Here is a 22,912-nt window from a genome sequence, read left to right as displayed (position 1 = left end):
TCTGTATATTCAATTAATTATCATTATTATTCATGGTGGCTCCAAAATCCGTACTAACCCCTACTCTCTGTTCTGTTCTTTTTCTGGTTTCTGTGGTGGTGATCTTCACCACCACCACCTAATCAAAGCACCGTGATGTCCCTACATTTATGGATTAAAGGCCAGAAGTCAATGTGACCTTCATCATCAAGTTCTTCCATGTGAACCCAGAATACCATGAGGGCTGATTAAGGTCATTTATGTTAAGTAGAATGCCAAGAAGGGGCTGGGCGGTCTCATGGCCTGGAATCCCTGCAGATTTTATTTTTTCTCCAGCCATCTGGAGTTTACTTTTATTCTATGTTAATTAGTGTTCTCTTATTTTAATTCTTATTTTCTCTTTTTTTTCTCTTTCTTCATCAAGTAAAGCACTTCGAGCAACATTGTTTGTATGAAATTGTGCTATAGAAATAAATGTTGTTGTTGGTAGTCTACATGATTCTGTAAATGAGGCAGGCCCTTTATCTTTCAACGAATCACACAATTTTTGAAACACTGCTTTTAACATACAACATGAATTTAATGTGTTTATTAAAATACTACAAAAGACAGATTCAAATCCTGACTCAATCACCGCCTGTGAGGAGTCTGCACATCCTCTCCAGTTCCATGTTGGAGTTGTTCTTCCTCCAGTTTCCTCCAAGCATACAAAAGACATGCACATAAGGTTAACAGGCGACTGGTATGAATGATTGTTCTACTACAGACTGCTGCCATGCTCAGGAGCTACAACCTGCCTCATGCCCAGTATTTCTGGGATAGGCTCCAGCTCCCTAAAGTTCTAAAAATGAATCCAGTGGAACCAGCACAGTAAATAGATGGATGGGTATTCATTTACGTAATTGTTTTTAGGCACTGTTCAATAGGTTATGCAATTGAAAATGAATTAAATGCCAAAAGCAGACTTTGTACAAATCTTCAATTATTCTTAACATTACTACCCACTGTTGCAAGGCAGGGTCTGTCAGCACACAGCACACACAGATTGGAACAGTCTGGGTGCATACAAAAAGTAAGGATATGAGATCACTGATAAAAACAATGATGCATAAAAAACCTGAAATTATTTGTTTTTAAATGGCGAATATTTGAAAACAAGTCAGAGATTTGTATTACCCAGTCATCAACTGATTTAACTGCTCAATCCAGTTTATAGGATGTATATACAATAGTGACCAACAATCAATACAAGTAAAATTATAACCACAAATTATTTCAGTTAGATTATTACCAAAAAAAAGTTACATCTCAAATAATCCAGGTCAGAAAAAGAAGTGTACATTTCTGATTTGGACAGGACTTGAGCTCTAGTTTCTTGAAACTTGAGGATGTCATCCATCCATCCATCCATTTTCCAACCCGCTGAATCCGAACACAGGGTCACGGGGGTCTGCTGGAGCCAATCCCAGCCAACACAGGGCACAAGGCAGGAACCAATCCCAGGCAGGGTGCCAACCCACCGCAGGACACACACAAACACACCCACACACCGAGCACACACTAGGGCCAATTTAGAATCGCCAATCCACCTAATCAGCATGTCTTTGGACTGTGGGAGGAAACCGGAGCCCCCGGAGGAAACCCACGCAGACACGGGGAGAACATGCAAACTCCACGCAGGGAGGGCCCGGGAAGTGAACCCGGGTCCCCAGGTCTCCCAACTGCAAGGCAGCAGCGCTACCCACTGCGCCACCGTGCCGCCCTTTTGAGGATGTCAATACCTAAAAATAATATGTTGTAGGCAAACTTGTGAGCCTGTTACATTCCCCTCAAGCCAGCAACCTGGGAAAATCAATGGCCTGATAATGTATTTCAAAGGCCTCAACTCTGCAGACAAGTACAGCACCACTCGGTTCACAAAGTTACTTTCAATCTTGCAGCCAAGTACTAAATGGGGATGTATGCCTTACAGGTCTTAATCTGTAGAACAAATGCTCGAAAATCATAAATTCAGAACTTGCCACCCATACAGAACAAAGTAAGAAAAGAACATTGTCTCTCTATTATAATAAAAAAAAATCCTGGGATGAGACGTGACTTTATCAGAGAGATATTTTCACGTCCCGCGAGATGAGACTTTGTGTCAAGAGATTTAACCACACCTGGGGCCGGAAATTAAAGACAAAGAGTAGATGACAAAGTAGAACGTCGTAAAGAATTCAAAAACGTTGGCACGATACACATGTAGAGCAGGTTAGAGATAATGATAGTAAAGATCACATTAGCGCAAACAAATGGAAATTATTACTCAGTGAAATAACGGAACAGTGAAAAGAGGTCGAATATATTGTTTGGATTTAAACTTTATGTTGGAGACTTGTAGATCGTCTAATTTGTGTTGCCATCAGGGAAAAGTAGTGTTTTTTCCCAGTGAAGAAGCGTATCTCTGAGAATTAAAAGGTTTGTTGTTTGGTGAAAGTGAAATCCACATACACAAGCGGCAGAGACGCAAAGTGGCTGGCGCGTAAGCGCAGGCCGGGGGGTTGGCGAGTGAAGTGAGCAGGGGGCGAAGCCCCTTAGTTTTATAAATTAAAATCTCTTCCCATATCTCAAACATACCTTGCTTAAAGCAAATTCTTTATCATCTACAACCTCAGTGCTGAAGTCAAGGTGGTCTGAAACCATTAGTTGTCACGAATGTAAAATTTCACTTGAAGTTAAGCACAATCAAAAAAGTGACCTCTTACTTTTTTATTACAGTTTAAACTCCAGTACCTGCTCAGATGCCAACCAATCAGCAAAACAGAACACGACCTACACTTATAGTCAGGGTTGAATCAGTAATCAATACTTCATTATGGTCTGTGTGTCCAGCTCTTTTATCAAAGTGCACATATAAGCATGCTGAAAATGTATTTGAGGAAATTACATTTGTCCCTTTTACTGTGCCCATTATAATTTTGCTTCACTGTTGTCTTCCTTCCAAACAGATATACAGTATGTGAGATGGGACTGGGATCAGTACTGAAAAATTTTATTGATGGAGAAAAACACCACCTGCATGTTACTGAGTTGGAAGCTGTCATCCCTTCAACAGTAATCTATATAGAAAGAGAAGACTGAGCTGTCAAGTGGACTATGTCTCAATTACAGTATAATTGGCAGTGTCATGAATTCACTTAATTGATTGACCACACATTTCTACAACGGATGACTCCCCAAATAGACTTGGACCCTTGGGTGACCAGTAGGTTAAACTGCCTCTATCTAGCCTTATCGTTTCTGGGTAGTCCATAAGAAAGGCTCCCGTGGTGGTAATACAGATATTCTGCCTAGGGTTTACCAACTCATTGCCGAGTCTACTCTCCCTCTTTAGGTGGAAATGAAGGGACATGTCATGCATTTGATCACACTGCCGTCTTTACAAGGAAAACTAAAGGAACACAGGTGGGCACAGTCACTCTGCTGGTAGAAGAGATGGACTTCTCGATCAAGCCAGTTTGTCAGTAGTTATCAACGATGCACTTAATGTATGCACCAATCTTTCTTGTTTTGACTAAACTTTTGTCTCTTGACAAGTCCTTCTGACAATGTAATCATTTTACCCAAGTACTAGTCAGTATGTAATTTATTGAAATTTGATGTGCTTCATGTTTACTACTTTTTAAGAATATTTTGTTAGTTTTTTATTATTTTTCCCTGATTCATTTCCTTGTGTTTTGATATTTTATCATGTTTCACCTGATTTGTAATGTTTTTTAATGTTGTTTTTGAGCATCATTCTTTTTGTTAATAATCCTCTGCTGTAGCATGGAACCTGTGATACATACATCATTCTGTGACGTATTTCAGAGCTGCTAGAATAAAAATCAAATAAAGAAAAAAGAAGATGAATTAAAAAGAATTACAGAATTTCAAGTTTCCAAATATTACAGTCCGCATGGTTTTGCTTCTGCTAATCCCCAGTACAAAATGTTTGCTTGACTGAGTGAACACAGCTTCCTTCTTATTTGGCTTGCAAATGCAAAGCTTGCTCAGTTTTTCTACCCCTGTGTAGTACTGTCCTTTTTGGACAGAATCAGTTGTTGGTCACAATTGGCTACTTTATTAATGAATAATTGAGAACAGAGTATAATATACAGTAACTGTTCTAAAGGTCACCAGTGGATGGACAAAATCATTTCAAAGAACAGCATGCATTGACTTCTTTGTCCCCTACAGAAAGAAACAACACTGATGGAAGTCTCACTAAAGCTGATGTCACATTATGTGACGTTTTTGGTAGATCAGACTCACCGACAGCTGTTGCTGATTTTGTCATCGGACCATATCAGTTTACACTACTGAAAATCACTGGGCATGTCAACTTTAGCAACTGCCTGGCAACCTTCTAGCACAGTCATGCTCATCCCTTTTGGTGACCGCCAACTGGTGTTACATATGGTGAGCGAAGGTCCCACTCTAATTAAAAATTCTGCCTTAGTGAGGTTTTAAAATTTTGAAATGGTGGCCTTGTGCCTGTTCTTGTGCAAAGATCTCCGCATGTGCCTGCACATGAACAAGTGAATCTTAGAAAAATGTTATCGTCCACTACAACTCCAAAGACAAAAATCTGCATCTTGAAAAGTGAATCACCTTTACTACAACATGATAGTTGCAAGTAACAATTTCTAGGATCATAAAAACACTGGGAAGTAATACTACAATGAGGCATCAGGCCAGGCTATGATTTAAGTAAAAAAGACTAAGATACGTGTGAGTTTTCTATGTCTATGATTTATTGGATATTTGGAACCTGTACTCAGTTTTTGACTATGGCTTGGATTCTGTTTTAGGACTTATTTGCCTGGAGTTGCCTTATTCCTTTAGCCAATCCCTTTATGTCTTTACACTCAATTGAGATATCATGTTATATCTGAACATCTTCATTAAGAATACACCATTTTATTTTATAAAAATTCTACGAGGCTGTTTTTGTACCTAGCTAGGGTTTAATGGTAAATCCAACCCTAGTGGGCATTATTGAAGGTGCCTTTGGAACTCTTTAGTACTTAGGACTCCTAGTTCATGAAACATTCACAGCAAACTCCAAAGAAACACATAAGAGTTGAACATAACAAAAGTTAAGCCTCTTGACTTTTCCATTGCTTAGTTCACCTCACCATCTCTGTCTTTCCTCTTCACTTCTGAGCTCCTTGTTTATCATCCCATTGGCAGCGGCTGACTCTTTGCTCTGAATACTGGAGCTTTCAATGCCAGACTCCAGAAACCTTTTTGGGTAAGTTTTTGCAAGCAATTCTGGGTTACTCAGGTAGCACTCAAAGGTCTGCTGGTACCCCTGAGGAGCTCCTCCTAGTGGCGCAACGTTTTCCTGCAGGCTCCCCATACCATAGAATGTGACTAAGGAGGGCCAGATTATCTGTCCTCTCCCATACTTTTGTGAGTCTAACCCACAATGCCCTCTAGCGGCCTTGGGGATGTTAACAAGGGTTGACAAATCTATCATTATCCAATCTTCACAACAGGGACTGCATTTTTAAAACATCATAATGATTAATGAAGTTTGTGTAGCAAGCCTAGTTAGCCGTGTAATGTGACTTCACTGGTTCTAGGTGTAATGTTTCAGGACATTTTAGTAGCCTGGGTACGTGTAAGAGTAGAGGGATAGAAAAGAACCAGCCTGACATTACTCACATGGAAATGTGCCGTTACAGTTTAGGGCAGAGCAAAGCATTGGAAGTTTTCTGTTATTGCTCAGTGAGATAGGAGTACATCATCATAACCTGAGGGTTACAAATTCCTGGACTGAAAAATAAATATAATATTATAGTGTGTATAGTAAAAAAATAGGAGCAATGGCAATCATTTCTTACTGTTTGTAGAAGTGTTCCCTGCAGTAATAGAATAAATAGGATAAAGATTCAGGAGGTACAGCACATGCTGTAAATTCAAGATGGCACACGACAGTGAATATTAGCTCATGTAATAACTTCTTGTTCAGATATACTGTTTGACAACTGTTAGAAGTTGACCCACTTTATTCACTGCAGACCTGGGCCAGTGATACACAAAATGGTGTTGTTTCCCACAATGCATATACAGTAAATATAGACTGTAAAAATGTCTTATAAAAGGGACATTTTGGAGCACATTGTCAGATGTCACTTATGCAAAACATGTTATTTTGGACAACTGAATTTGTGTGTTAATGTCTAATGCAAGGATTCACTAATCCTAGAAGATCCCAAGGCATTTCTCATAGTCCTACCTTAAAAGTCGGAATCTAGCTGGCAGATGGCAAGAAAAATAAAAATGAAAGAGAGCCAAGAAGAGAGGCAGAAGGTTAAGGAGTGAGCAAGTGGAAACAAAATATCTACCTGGTGGGAAAGTACATTAAACCCGGCCAGTATTAGATAGGAATAACACCGGTGTAGTTAGCATTGTGGCTGTTGGCTATTTATTTTGCTTTATTATTTTGTAATCCCCAATACCATGTTGTTCTTGTTATTATTATTTTAATAAAATCATTTTCTTTGTATATGCTTTGGCCTCTCTGGCTTTGGATTCGGGTCAGTTACACTGTCCAGACCATGTAAACAGAGGGTTTGAGATTCAAACCCTGACACCAGACCCTTGATGCAGCAGTGTTAACCACTCTGTCATTCTGCTGTTCTGTGTGCGGTTACTAAGCACATTATTAAGCACATCCATGCCAATTAAATGGAATTCACAATATTTCTTTGGTGACACTACGCACCCCATTATATATTTGACTTTAAGCTATAAGATATGCGCATTACTACACTCCCAATGAGTGTATGTGACTGCAAGCCTTAACAAAAAACTACCACACCTTGTGGTTAATCGACTAACTACACTGAGTTATATAAAACATGGAGTATTCATATTTGTTGAATTAAGTGTTTGCATATACTGTATCCTCATATAATCTTGCAGAATAATATTAAATGTGGTATCCAGTTGTTAAAGTATTCAGTAACAAACGTTTGTGATTATAGTGGAAATGCATAAAAAATAAAAGCATCACAACAAACATTTAGTCTTGTGGATGTGACTCTCAAATGAGAATACACGTTTAGGATAAAAAGTTTGTAGTGAATAGCAGAGAAATCGCCTCTGCAAAGGCTACGCCCACGAGTAAAAGACACTAAGCAAAAGACCTGACGCTGAGAGATAATTAAAGCTAAAATGACTGTTATCCATTCAGGAGCTCAGTAGCACAAGGTAACAACATCCATCCATTATCCAACCCGCTATATCCTAACTACAGGGTCACGGGGGTCTGCTGGAGCCAATCCCAGCCAACACAGGGCGTAAGGCAGGAAACAAACCCTAGGCAGGGCGCCAGCGCGCTGAGATAGACACACACACACGCGTATCTTTATATGATTTTAACTCTTTCATCACTATATGACATAACATCCGCCAATAGGGTTTAGATAAGCATCGTGGACTGTGGACATACTACGTGTTAAAACGCTACGGCTCTATCCTGGCATTGCTCGTTTTCTTTTCCAATTAAACTGTAGCATTAACTTACTTTAGTTATTTGTTTAGAAGTGCAGTCAGAAGATGGATGCTGCGATACCTTACCCGTGCTTTAACTGGTGTTGTTAGGCAAATTTGTTGATTAGGTATTTTGAGTATTGCATCTCCTGTGACTCTTCATTATCAGATTACATAACGGCAATCCTTTAGACGGAGTGTGACACACCGTTTACTTCAAATGCATACTTTGCAGTTCATATTTTCATATGCATAGCTGTTAATTCTTTCACACTTATAGCAACTCCTTCAATGTCTTAACTGTGAACGACAGGGAGCACAAGCAGCACCCGTAACAATGTATTGTTCACGTTCACCATTCGTCCATGAATGCCAATGTAGAATCTGACGATACAGGAAGATTTACTTCCAAAAGGTTATGTTTATTATTAACGCGTGCAGTGCGTCCTCTCCACGCACGACAAACATATTTTGAATTAGGGTCTCGTTTTAGTAGACTTTTCAGCTGTTGACAGTTTATCATAAACAGAAGCCTGCTGTCTGTCGGACCAGGTTAAGGAGAGCACCACTCCCCGTTGCAGTTCAAAATCACCGCCCCTACTCTGAGCTCCGCCTCCATGAGACGTTGGATTGGTTTAGAAATGTGACACTCAGTGAGCCGTCTGATTGTTCCCGCCCAGTTTTAAGCAAAATTCCAAAGTACTGTACTTACTAGATCTGGCTTCACAGAGAGTACAATGCATTTGATCCAAATCACAAATAACATTACTTAACATTCAAATTACATTTAAACTGTAATTGTGCAAAAAGTATAGCATATTGATTCATAGATAATATTGAACAAATGTAACAAGTTATTGAAATTACAGGAATACATAGTAGCTATTAGTTTACAAGCACAAACTGTCATGAATGTTATTTTTATATTAACAGCCATTCACCTATATGCTGAAGAGTCAAAAACACAGAATTACTGTTCATTTAAAAAAAAAAATATTAAAATTTATTTACCTTTATCTCTTTGTCCACTATCATCCCCTTAATAAAATTAAGTATCCCATCATTCTTTGGTTTAAATATTATATGGAGTTACAGGGCACACTTTTGAAATGATGTTACTTTTAAGGTGGCATGATTATCGAAGGTTGAGAGAAGAAACCTCACAAATATTAGCTGAGTGAGTGACTGTAGGGAGTTTGGGCATTACTCTTAATTCTTTGTGTTCTTCCTCCCTCATCTTAAAGGCACACAGGCCAGAATACTTTGTAAATTAGAATTAATCTCAGGAGGAAGGGGAAAAAGTCCTAAAGTACTGAATATATATAGCTATTGTGACATGGTTAAAATTTTAAATTTTCAAAGTTTGCGTCAGAATGGCAGATTATTAACTCAATAAAATGAATCATTCATTCTCAATAAAACTTGGTTATTAGTTATTAGCCCTGTAAAATATTAGAAACACACTGATTTTGAGATAAATTGCACCAGCATTATTTACTCCACTGAGGTAATGGTTTTGCATTTTTGAGCACATCTGTTCTCAAATGCAGCACAACTACAAAAGGAAGGTATACATTTGTTTGAAATGATATGATTTTTTTCATTTCATTCCACTTAATAAAATACTGGTCTACAATATTTAACTGTACCAAAGATGTATGTGTTAGGTGAAGTTGTGACTTAATTTGGTTTGGCAAAAATGAGAGAAGGTTCCGTTACCCCACAACTGAGAAAGCAACTTTGGAAAATGAGTGGATGTGTTACCTTCAAGATTCAAAATATCATCCATACTATTTGTTACAGCTGCCACAGAACATATGAAATTTGACAAATGTGAGGAGACCATTCTGTCCATCAAGCCTGTTTGTTTAGCTAATAGGTAAGTTGTCTCTGGATCATATCTAGATATTCCTTAAAGGTTGTCAAAATTTCTGTTTAACTACATGTCTCAGTAGTTTGTTCCTGATTCCTACAACTCTTTGCATACTGTAAAAGACATGCTTCCTGCCTTCAGTCCTAAATACCACTTTCACTTAACTTCCACTAGTGTTCCCAAGTATACGATTTACCATTCAGTCAAAAGAATTTTGCAGGATCTACTTTATCAGTGCCTTTGAATATTCTGAAAACTTCGGGAGACTATCAGAGTATGATCCGTATGCCCTGGAATGAACTTTGCTTGAACTTCTTTACATAGTTTAAGGTGCTGCTATGTCTTTTTGTATTGTGGTGACCAGAACTGCTCATAATACTCCACTGCAAATGTTTTAAGTACAACTATACTTGAAAAATGAAACATAATTTCCACTTAGATAAAACTAAAAGCACTACTTCTTTTTCTTCTGCTTCCATTAGGGGTTGCCCCAGTAAATCATCTTTTATACATATCCTCCTGTCCTCATCTTGTTCTGTTACACCCATCACCTGCATGTCCTCTCCCACCACATCCATAAACCTCCACCTAGGCCTTCCTCTTTTCATCTTGTCTGGCAGCTCTATCCTTAGCATCATTCTCCCAATATACTCAGCATCTCTCCTCTGCACATGTTCAAACCAATGTAATCTTGCCTCTCTGACTTTGTCTCTGAACATTGCTAATCCTGTCCATCCTCATCATACCCAATGCAAATCTTAACAACTTTAACTCTGCCACCTCCAGCTCCGTCTCCTGCTTTCTGGTCAGTGCCACCATCTCCAACCCATATAGCATAGCTGATCTCACTACCATCTTTTAGACCTTCCCTTTCACTCTTGCTGATATTCGTCTGTCACAAATTACTCCTGTCACTCTTCTCCACCCATTCCACCCTACCTGCACTCTCTTTTTCACCTCTCTTCCACAATCCCCATTACTCTGTGCTGTTGATCCCAAGTATTTAAATTCATCCACCTTCGCAAATTCTACTCTCTGCATCCTCACCATTCCACTGACCTCCCTCTCATTTACACACATGTATTCTGTCTTGTTCCTACTGACCTTCATTCCTCTCCTATCTAGAGCATATCTCCACCTCTCCAGGGTCTCCTCAACCTGCTCGCTGCTATCGCTACAGATCACAATGTCATCAGCAAACAGCATAGTCCACAGGGACTCCTGTCTAATCTCGTCTGTTAACCTGTCCATCACCATTGCAAATAGGAAAGGGCTCAGAGCCGATCCCTGATGTTGTTCGTCCTCCACCTTAAATGCATCCATCATTCCTGCCACAGACCTCACTACTGTCTCACTTCCCATTGTACATACTGTATTCTGTACCACTTTTAGATACCCTCTCCACTCCCAACTTCATCATACAATACCACAGCTCCTCTCTAGGTAGCCTGTCATATTCTTTCTCCAGGTCCACAAAGATACAATGCAACTCCTTATGTTCTTCTCTATACTTCTCCATCAACACCCTTAGAACAAATATTGGATCTGTGATGCTCTTTCCCAGCATGAAACCATACTGCTGCTCACTAGTCATCACCTCCCTTCTTAACTGAGCTTCCACTACTCTTTCCCTTAACTTCATGCTGTGGTTCATCAATTTTATCTGTATTTACTACTGTTCTGCACATCACCCTTATTCTAAAAATCTGTAACAGTACACTTCTTCTGCACTCCTCAGGCATTCTCTCACTTTCTAAGATTGCATTTAACAATCTGTTTAAAAACTTCACTGCCATATATGAAGTCCCTGGTGATTTGTTAGGTTTCATCTTAAATCTAAGCAGCATTTCTTTCTCTACGATTTCCAAATCATAAAGTACCTTCTTGACAGTTCCTGTTGCTTTATGTAGGTTATTAACTTCTTCACATGTGTAAACTAAATAAAATAAAAGTTCGGAGCATTCACTATTTCACTGTCTGTATATTGTAGTTCACTCTTAACTTAGCTAATATACTTCACCTTGATCGTTCTTTTACTCCTATAATAATCTCATTGGGCTATCTTTTGCCTTTCCCGTCATATTTTTCTACAACTGCCTTTCAGCTTTCCTAATATCCTTTTTAACTGCAGTTCTCTTGTGCCCTACAGTTATCACAGGAGTTAATAGTCTTATACCCTTTACACAGCTGTCTTTTACCTCTGTAACTTCCTCTTTACCTTCTTATTTATCCACCACAGAGTTGTCCTTATTTTCTTTCTGCTTCAAAAACTGGGAACATACTTGCTCTGAATTATACATAAAACTCTTTAAACCTGTCCCACATCTCATTAACTATCTTCACAATTAAAAGCTTACCCAGATTTATGTTACTTAGGTTTTGCTGTACCTGCTCAAAATTTGCCCTACTAAAATTAAACTGTTTTAGTTTTTGAATATGCTAAGTGCAATGTATTATATTATGGTCACTAGATCATAATGATTCAATCATATCTGTCCCCTGAATCTCCTATCCTTATTATTATAGAATTTTAAATCTAGACAAACCTCCCTCTATGAAGGTGATTTAACTTAACATACTGTGTTAAAAAAACAGTCACTGATTATGTCTAAAAACTGATTTTCTTGTGCTTTGCTATTTATAAGACTAGCTCAGTTAATATTTAGGTAATTAAAGTCCCCCATGACTATAACACGGCCCCCTTTAAGCTTGCCTTTTTAAAATTATTAGAATGTTCATTAAAATTATTATTGACATTAGGGGTCGATAACACACTCCTACTATACCATTATGTAAAAAGTAGATTACACCCCATTAAATTATTTTTCTTTTTTAACATATCTGTACATATTAATATTTGATCTTCATCTAAGCAGTAAGATTAGATCAGTGCTTCCCAACCTTTCTGGTGTCACAACCCTACCTTTTCACATTTGTCATTGCGACCCAAAGGGAAAGTGGGGGCTGCTCCCTCTTTGTGAAGCAAACACAAAAATCAGAGCTGGGTGGGGGTAGGGGGTTGACGAGTGTGACTGTCAGAGTGGCAACCCACTGTGCAATCCACTATCATTATAAACAACAACATCTTGCAACCCGCTGGCGGCAGCTTGTGACCCAGTGGTTGAGAAACACTGCTTTAGATAAAGGTAATGTAATTGGAAAAAATAAAAAAATAATATTTTGCAATAATTTATTTAACGAAAAACGGGCAGATATTCCACTTCCGTCTGTGCAAAAAGGAAGTACAGTACTTCTTTGTCTCTAATAGCTGGTATTGCCCTCTTAGGCATAAACAAACTCAAGTAGGCATTTCCTAGAACTGCCTTCCAATCTCCAACATTGACTGGGAGAAAGCGTTTCTCACTCCTCCATGCTGAATTCTTTCAGCTGAGCAATGTTTGACGGGTGTCTTGGATACACAGTGTGCTTCAAATTCCCTCACAGCATGTCAATGGGATTCAGATCCATGCCATTCTTTGTGTGATTTATGGTATGTTTAGAGTCATTGTCATGTTGAAGGCCCACTGTCGGTTGAGCTTCAGTCTTCTGACAGATAGTCTCAAGTTATCTTCAAGAACCCTGTTATACAATAAAGAATCAATATAGGATTATATGACGATGAGTTGCCCAGGCCGTGATGTTGCAAAGCAGCCCCAAACAAAATTTCCACCACCATGCTTTACAGTTTGTATCAGGTTCTTCTTGTCAACTGCTGTCTTTGGTTTTTGCCAAATGTGTCATCTGATACTGTGGCCAAATAACTATTTTTGCTTTGTCTGTCCAGAAAATATTGTTCCAGAAGTTCTGGTCTTTGCCCCAATGTTCTGTCTGGCCAGCACCTGACACATGTCTTATACAGATCTAATTTGTACAGCCTCTTTCTAATTACAGACTTATGCACTTTTACATCAACTGTGGCAATAGCTGCCTGTAGGTCCTGTTATTGAAATTCTGGGATTCTTAATAGACTTCTTTCAGCATTGTGCACTCTGCTCTTGGGCTGAACTTGCTGGGGTGATCTTGCCTGAACAAGTTGACAGTTGTTTGTAAGTTTCTCCTCTTGAAGATGATTTTCTGGTCAGAGAAATAGCTGATTACAATTGTTTGGAGAGCTCTTTAAATTCCTTTCAGCTATAGCCTCGTTTCTGAAGTTCTTTCAAACTGGCATGGTGACAACACACACTACAAAAGTCAAATTAAATGTCTGAGGTTTAAATAAGCCAGGTTATTCTAAGATTCTTTCTAATGATGTTATTTGCAACTGACTTGGTGCACCCAAATTTAATTTTAGGTACAGTACTGTGCAAAAGTGTCAGGCAGGTGTGAAAAAATGCTGTAAACAAAGAATGCTTTCAAAAATGGAAGTGTTAATCATTTATTTTCAGCAATCAACAAAATGCAGTGAATGAACAAAAGAGAAATCTAAATCAAATCAATATTTGGTGTGACCACCCTTTGCTTTCAAAACAGCATCAATTTTTCTAGGTACACTTGCACACATTTTTTGAAGGAACTCGGCTAGTAGGTTGTTCCAAACATCTTGGAGAACTAACCATAGATCTTCTGTGGATGTAGGCTTCCTCACATCCTTCTGTCTCTTCATGTAATCCCAGACACACTCGATGATGTTGAGATCAGGGCTCTGTGGGGGCCATACCACCACTTCCAGGACTTCTTGTTCTTCTTTACGCTGAAGATAGTTCTTAATGACTTTGGCTGTATGTTTGGGGTCGTTGTCCTGCTGCAGAATAAATTTGGGGCCAATCATACGCCTCCCTGATGGTATTGCATGATGGATAAGTATCTGCCTGTATTTCTCAGCATTGAGAACACCATTAATCCTGACCAAATCTCCAACTCCATTTGCAGAAATGCAGCCCCAAACGTTCAAAGAACCTCCACCATGCTTCACTGTTGCCTGCAGACACTCATTATTGTACCGCTCTCCAGCCCTTCAACGAACAAACTGCTTTCTGCTACAGCCAAATACTTCAAATTTTGACTCATCAGTCCAGAGCACCTGCTGCCATTTTTCTGCACCCCAGTTCCTATGTTTTTGTGCATACTTGAGTCGCTTGGCCTTGTTTCCACGTCGGAGGTATGGCTTTTTGGCCGCAACTCTTCCATGAAGACCACTTCTGGCCAGACTTCTCCGGACAGTAGATGGGTGTACCTGGGTCCCACTGGTTTCTGCCAGTTCTGAGCTGATGGCACTGCTGGACATCTTTCGATTTCTAAGGGTAATAAGCTTGATGTGTCTTTCACCTGCTGCACTAAGTTTCCTTGGCCGACCACTGCGTCTACGATCCTCAACGTTGCCTGTTTCTTTGTGCTTCTCCAAAAGAGCTTGAACAGCACATCTTGAAACCCCAGTCTGCTTTGCAATCTTTGTCTGGGAGAGACCTTGCTGATGCAGTATAACTACCTTGTGTCTTGTTGCTGTGCTCAATCTTGCCATGACATGAAACTGTCTTCCACAACCTCACCTTGGTAGCAGAGTTTGGTTGTTCCTCACCCAGTTTTAAGCCTCCTACACAGCTGTTTCTGTTTCAATTAATGACTGTGTTTCAACCTACGTGTGACACTGATGATCATTAGCACCTGTTTGGTAGAATTGGTTGATCATACACCTGACTATAATCCTACAAAATCCCTGACTTTGTGCCAAGTGTACCTATAAGAATTGATGCTGGTTTGAAGGCAAAAGGTAGTAACACCAAATATTGATTTGATTTAGATTTTTCTTTTGTTCGCTCACTTTGCATTTTGTAAATTGATAACAATAAACAAACATTATTTATATTTCTGAAAGCATTCTTTGTTTACAGCATTTTTTCACACCTGCCTAAAATTTTTGCACAGTACTGTATGTGATGTAGCTTTAAATCTGCATTTTTGTTTATTTAGAGTATAGAAAGAACTATAAAATGTTTATCCTGCATGATTTTTTATATCACCAACATCTTTAGTTACTTTTATAAATGAAGATCAAATTTGATATTTCCACATATGTTAAAAAAAGAAAAAAAAAACATTTCATGAGCTGTACTTACTTTTGCACATGATCATAAGGCTCCTATCTGTAATGCTTTTTACAAGTGGCCGAATTCAAACAACATCACTAAACTGTAGCAGTCCATCTAACTGAAGAAGACTTGCATTACAATCTTGTTCTACATATTGTAAATTGCAACTCCCACACATTTTCAGTTCTTCCTGTTTTTCCTAACTAATGTGTACCAGCTTGTAATACTCATCCTCATCTCTGTTATATGAATTTTTTACTTATAATTTAATTATTATATATTATCATGATAATGTGCAGCTACAGTACATATTAATCCAACTCCCTTATTTTATTCTTAATGCTGCTAGCATTATGACAAGCAGTTTTTGAAGTGTTAATAACTTTACCTTGGCTTTTTAACACTGGACTAGAACTTTCAAAGTTGTCTTGTATATTTCTATTTATACTGCTGATTGTCCCTTTATGTGAAGTTCTAAACGTGCCTGTCCTAAACTCACTGCCCCTCCATTCCCTAGTTTAAACAATCCTCAACTAACCTACTCATATCCCTCCCCAATAACTGGTCCCTCTCCAGTTCCAATGTAACCAATCATGGCAGAACAGGTTCCATCAATTACAGAAGGAGCCCCAATTCCCCATAAACCTATGCTCTCCTATCCTACACTGAGATTTGATCCATGTTTTAAATCTTCTAATATTCTTGGTTACAGAAGACCACCTTGTCCCTCCTGTGTGTCAGTTTGGCACCTAACTCTGTAACCTGCTTAGTGTTAGACCCGAGTGTTACTCGGGCTGCGAAATTTGTATTGCAGAACTGACTGACTGTGCTTATGTATGTCATTTGTGCCAACATGGACAATGACAAAGAGCCATGTATAGAATTTAATCTGACAATATCTTGCAGACACTTTTAACCCACCTCTGCTATCTTCCGGTACCTTCCCACCTGACAAGTTATGTTTCGGGTCCCAACAGCCATTTTCCACCATATGGATCTGTCCACTTACTCCTGTTACATAACTGCCAGTCATCATCCTTCAGCTTGTGGATGATGAGGTCATGTAGTGTTTGCATGTGGCTTTTTTGAACCAAGCTCAACTAGACTGCTCATTGAAAACCACTGCCTCATAAGCTTTTTGCTTATGATCTCTTTACCTTACCAGTCAGTTTAGACCAGTTTTCTGTGGGTAGCCCTTTAATCTCCAGACAACACAGTCCTAGGGATCACTAATGCACATAATCTCCAATCACACCAGTGTCACAGTATTTTTGAGAGGCCTCAATCTGACATTCAGGAGGAGCTCAAATTAGAGACACCACATCCAAAAGAAGCCAGTTAGCATTTTCCGGGCATTTGATTAGAATGCTTCACGGACATCACCTTCCGGGGAGGTGCTTTGGGCATGACCAATCAGGAAAGACTTCAGTATGCCCCCAGAGGCTTCAGAGGGGTAAAGGTGTATCTAGGCATCTTTGCTCATACTGCAGCCTCCGCGACCAGGATAAGCGGCAGAAAATGAATGGATGGATGAGCTTCAGTATGACACAGCTGTGAAAACATTTAACAAGTAATCAGCATGCATTTAGTATTATTTGCAAACATGCATTGAAACTTTTCATCACATTTAACTAATGTTTCCTCAAAATATTGCTTCATAACTAACATTTTTAGTTTTTACATTCTCAGCCGTGTGTGGAATATTTCTGTAGAAACTGTCTTTCAGGCCACCAAGTGACAAATGATCACAGAAATTCCAATGTCATAGAAGGTGGCCAAGTCCTGAAACAGTCAACTAACAATTTAAGTTGATTTAAAAAAATAAACTGAAAAACAACCTAGTGCTTTATCAAAGAAAATATGTTCACATTGACTACTACAGGTTCACAAATGCCCAACCTCCACAAAGACTTCAAACATTACTTAACTTGAGCATACAGGCTTCTAACAATTATATAACTGGCCCACAAAAGCTTCCAACAATTTTTTCAAAAAACAGGCAAGTCAGGCAAATAGTCCTTAGTTTCATGATGTTCAATAACAAAATGTCCAGAGGGTCAAAGTAGCCATAATAGCCATGGTTGTAACTTCTATCAATGAATATTTACTTGTCGTCCACAAGACTGATGGAGTTGTCACTTATCCCAAGTGAGCCGTGCAAAACAGAGTCAGTGTTATAATTGTGTGGGAAAGGGACAAAGCAAATGACAGAGGCATTAGAAGGCAGCTTTGCTGGGAGCGTCTCAAAGCTGAGATCCAGACCTGGATCGTATGTGCAGTGTTGGCTCAGGGACTGAAAACAGCCAAAAGACAAGTACATCTGCAGCTCCACCAAAAGAGGTATGCCTGCACACTTGCAATTGACTGATCACCACACAGAAGTGCAATGTTTAACACCTCTGCTATACTGTATGACATTCATGCTGTGTCACCTACTTGCAAAATGCTCAAGGCTCCTGCTGTGATACTTTTGTCACTGGACTCACGACCACAGTCTACTGCGCCGTTTCAAGAAATTGGAAGTGGTCGCTGGGGACAGTGACTTCGATGGCAGATTTTATGTAATAGCACTGACAGATTGCATCAGCCTGAGATGAGTCACCACCACTATGATCTAGCATTCCATCGCATGCAGAACGGGTGCCTATAAAAACTGAAAGCCTGCAAAGCCTTAAAACGGAATAACATGTAGTGAAGCAATGTCGAACGGTCATTTTAAGGACAGACAGCCACCTAAAAGAGCCATGTAAAGAGCAAAATGATCCATTGTGGCACTCATCTTCGTCGTTCCAATAATCTAACCCCTACTTATGTACTTCATTTACAAACACATAAAAAATCAATACGTGAAAACACCATAAATTGAGTTCTACTTGTCATAACTTCACTTTCTAAATCAACGAATGTAAATAGCGAATAACACCTACTTACATTAGAATTCACAAACATAAAATAAAAAATACAAAGCAAAATAATTGGAACGTGAAAAAAAAATCATGGTACTTGTCATAACTTCATTTTCTAAACCAACGAATGTAAATATATATAACCCGTACTTACAGCAGAATTTACAATCATAAAATGAAAAAATCAGAATGTGACAAAAACATAAAAAATTACTACTTTATTAATAATAATAATAATAATAATAATAATAATAATAAAGATGCGAAACAACTATCTATGCCATATGCCATATGCCATACGCCATGCTCCTCCGAGTGCCACACCCAAGACTGCCCTATCAGTCGCTGCGTCTCGGAAACACAGTTCCGGTAGTTGGTTCCTGACGGATGTCTGTTGGCGGTACACACAGAGTTCCTGTATTTTTGAGATGGCGGTCAGAGCGGTGTATGGAAGAGCAGAATAAATACCTTTTCCTACCATCTTTGGACTTGCTCGTTTTGAGCCTACGTATTTTATTCAAATATCACTTTTTCTTCCAAAAGTGGGGGCGGCATGGAGGGTGGTAAACCGTCCCTGGCATTGGTTTATCAGGCCGTGCAGGCTCTATACCACGACCCAGATCCCGCCGGCAAGGAGCGGGCCTCCCTGTGGCTTGAAGAGTTTCAGAGATCGGTAAGTAGAGCGGGGAAACCACGGGGATCTTTTTTGGCCTGTTAAGAATTACCGCTAAAGCGTGTGCAGTTGGTGCCATGGGGCGGACGAATGATTTCAGTTTGTTTAACTCGTGAAAACCACAGCGTAGATGTTTAGACGGGCCAGTGCTGATCTTAAGGTGACCCTTTTGTTAATCAGTTACAGAAGTCCATCGGCTTTTTAAAAACAGTGTATGAATTGTCACTAATTACCTTAACGGAATGAAGTCATAAGGGATCAGCAGATCCCGGGGGAACCTTGCATGCGCTGGAGCACGGGAGTTTGTTTTTAATCTCGCGTTTCAGTACTTCTGGAGACCAATTGTACAGACATGTCTATTAAGTGACATTTTTTTCTACCACCTGCGGAACGTGCGTTTCAGGCGGTCACCAGGGGACAGTTCCATGTTAAGCACGTGAAACTACCGGCGAAAAAAAACTGTCCAGAGTGATCCACGGGAGGGTGCGAGGGTAACGCTAATCCTCCACAGATCGGATTGGGTTTGGAGCGGTGCTCTTGGCTTCTTGTAGTTTTGGCGGTGCTTGCATTTCCGCATTCGGCGATTCCAGGAAATGTTTGGTTATTAAAAAAAAAGTGAAAGTGAGACCGGGATCCTGCGAGAGACGTACCTCGCATTGGGAATGTTGCTGTTGTATTTTGTGGGCACGTATACATTTTAGCTTAATTGCCCCCCTTAATTTTATTTTAATTTTAAGACCTAATCGTCATTCATCCACCGTTTAAGTCTTTAAAGTTTAAGATGTATTATTTTAATTGAATAATAGATACAGCTTGGTGTCATCAGCAATGAATGAAAATTAATGTTTTGTTTACTAATTACCTCACCCAAGTTAATACGTATCGACGAAGTCAAATTAAGTCAACACTTAAGACTAAGGGATACCATGTCTGACAGAAGTGCTGTCTTCAAACTTTTATACATATTGAAAATGACATGATCAATCTAGAGTTAACCAAATGAGAGCCAACTAAATTCCTCTAGCTTGTGTAGTGGAATGGCATAGTCAGCAATATCATAAGCTGTTAAATTCGTAAGCATAATAATGTTGGCATTTCCTGTATGAAAGAAGATAAAAAAATAACATTGCCAGCACAAGTTAAGACAGTTTCTGAACAGTGATGGGACCAAAAGACAGACTGGAATTTCTCGTGTGGAGTGTGTTTTACTTCAAGGATAAGATTCAATTTGTGTGACTGCAGTTTTCATTGAAAGATAATTTGTAAGTTGGTGAATCTTTATAACTTTTGAATGTGAGGCTGTTTTCTTTAATAGAAGTCTAACAGTGGCTAATTTGAAGGGATCCTGGCAGTGATACTTAGTCATGACTTAGTAATCACACATTCAGGTTTTGGGATTAATTTTGGAAATTTGACATGAACCCCCAGTTCTGTCATCAGCTTAAATTTACTAAGGCGGTTAGACCAAAGATCTCAGGTACTCCTTGCATGGAGTTTGGATGTTCTCCCCATATCTTTGAGGGTTTCCTCCAACAGTTCAAAGAAATGCAGGTTAGGTAGATCACTTGCATGTGTGTGTCCAGGGATTGATCAGACCTTGCGCCATGCTTGCTGGGATAGGGTTCAGCTTCTCCACATCCGTACTCTGGGTAAAGTGGGTTTAGAAGATGGATTGATGGAATGCTGGATAGGTGGTCAAGGAGTGAACAAGGAGTGACATAAGATGCACTGCTGTTAGATGTATAAGCTGATTTCTAAATGATTAATCCTGTTATCTAGTTTATTATGACAGAAAGTAAGTCAAAATAATGAGTATTTTTCTGAAATTTCAAAATTCTTGTATGTCACGTTTTTTGAATGAAACCCTTGTTATTAACATATTCATCTATTATTTGGAATCTGTGTCTGGGAGCTGAACTCTGGGCTGACCTGCTTGGCTCTACTGCCATCTGCAAGCTTTCTTCTAAACTTTAATATGTTCAAGCCAAACAGATCCATACATTTTTAACTTTGTTGATCTCCATTTTACAGCTGCATGTGTTCTAGTAGTAAAGTAAGATGATTATACACTCACAGGCCACTTTATTAGGTACTCCTTTCTAGTAGTGGGTGGACCTCATTTTGCCTTCAGAACTACCATAATTCTTTGTGGCATTGATTCAACAAACGTTCCTCAGGGATTTTGTCTTGCAGTTGCTGCAGATTTGTCAATCGCATATCCATGATGCAAATCTCCTGTTCCACCACATCCCAAAGGTGCTCTATTAGATTGAGATCCAATAATTGGCATGTTCAAGAAACCAGTTTGAGATGATTTGAGGTTTGTAACATGGCACATTATTCCACTAGACATAGCGATCAGAAGATGGGTACACTGCGGTGATAAAGCGATGCTCATGGGCAGTAACAATACTCAGCTAGGCTGTGGCATTTAAATGATGCTCAGTTGCTACTAAGGGCCCCAAACCCTGCCAAGAAAACATTCCCCACACCGTTACACCATCACTACCACCACTAGCAGCCTGAACCATTGATGTAAGGCAGGAATGATCTATGCTTTAATGTTGTTGACGCCAAATTCTGACCCTACTATTTGAATGTTGCAGCAGAAATCGAGACTCCTCAGACCAGGCAACGCTTTTCCAATCTTCTGTCTTCCAATTTTGGTGAGCCCTTGTGAATTGTAACCTCACTTTCCTGTTCTTAGCAGACTGGAATGGTACCCAGTGTGTTCTCATGCTGCTGTAGCCCATCTGCTTAAACGTTTGACATGTTGTGCATTGAGAGATACTCTTTTGCATATCTTGGTTATAACGAGTGATTATTTTAGGTACTGTTGCATTTCTATCAGCTCGAGTCAGTCTGGCCATTCTCCTCTGACCTCTGGCATCAATAAGGCACCCCAGAGATGGCTGTGTGTGAAAATCCCATCATCAGTTTCTGAAATACTCAGACTGAAACCACCAACCGTGCTACATTCAAAGTCACTTTTCTTCCCCATTCTGATGCTCGGTTTGAATTTCAGCAGGTCATCTTGACAGTGTCTACATGCCTAAATGCATTAAGTTGCTGACATGTGATTGGCTGATTAGATATTTGTGTTAACAGACAGTTGAAAAGGTGTACCTAATAAATTGGCCACAAACACATAAAGATGTGTCTCTCACTCTCTCTCTCTTTCTCTCATTTATATATATATATATATATATATATATATATATATATATATATATATATATATATACTAGCTGAATACCGTGCTTCTCTACAGGATAGCAACAGGAAAAATGTGTTCTAAAATATACATAGGTTGCAGGTCTGGACATTTCGGAGAGGTACTGAGGTTGGTGCGGTAGGGGTCGCCAGTCCGCATCATGGTGTACAGCTTGAACCTCCACCAGTTATTAGAGATGTGGCTAACAATGTCAACCCACATCAGAGCGACCAGAGAGGCGGTGCTGTGCACAAGGTAGGCCAGAGAGGAGAACAGGAACGTGCCGTCGCCACTTATCCGCACCACGCGGTGAGGGACCATTACTTCGTCAATATAAATCCTTTCTTCCTTGGTCATAGTTTTATGGGTTTATTTAAAGAGGTATAAACTTAATAGAAGAATTTGTGAAGAAAGTATGACTAAGAATAAAATAAAAAAAGTATGAAAATCAAAATCCTCAAAAAAAAAAAAAAAAGTTTGCTTTAATATACCTTGGAATAGCCTAACTAAATTATTTTAAAAAGATATATAAATGACAAATTATAAATGCTTTGTGGAAACTTTAAAATTTTAAAACAAAACTTGTACTCTAAAGTAAATTAAAAACACTTTCATTTTTCTGAAAAGAAATTTAATTTAGAAAGAAATGGAATGAATGGGCCAAAGGTAACCTACATTCCAAATTTCAAGTCCCAATTCCTCATGGTTCGGGAG

General features: G+C 39.2%; 1 protein-coding gene across 2 annotated transcripts in view; it reads left to right on the top strand.

The window, feature by feature from the left end:
* Positions 1-18,694: 18,694 nt before the first annotated feature.
* Positions 18,695-22,912, top strand: part of tnpo3 (transportin 3) — a 162,151-nt gene continuing 157,933 nt past the window's right edge. For both annotated transcript variants that reach the window (XM_028814714.2, XM_028814708.2), the window contains exon 1: positions 18,695-18,984. In XM_028814714.2, the coding sequence (XP_028670547.1) occupies positions 18,865-18,984 (120 nt within the window). In that variant the 5' untranslated portion in view covers positions 18,695-18,864. The remainder of the gene's footprint in view (positions 18,985-22,912) is intronic.

This window comes from Erpetoichthys calabaricus, chromosome 1, assembly GCF_900747795.2.
Source record: "Erpetoichthys calabaricus chromosome 1, fErpCal1.3, whole genome shotgun sequence".
Classification (NCBI taxonomy): Eukaryota; Metazoa; Chordata; class Cladistia; order Polypteriformes; family Polypteridae; genus Erpetoichthys; species Erpetoichthys calabaricus.
This window is presented reverse-complemented; position numbering and strand designations above follow the sequence as displayed.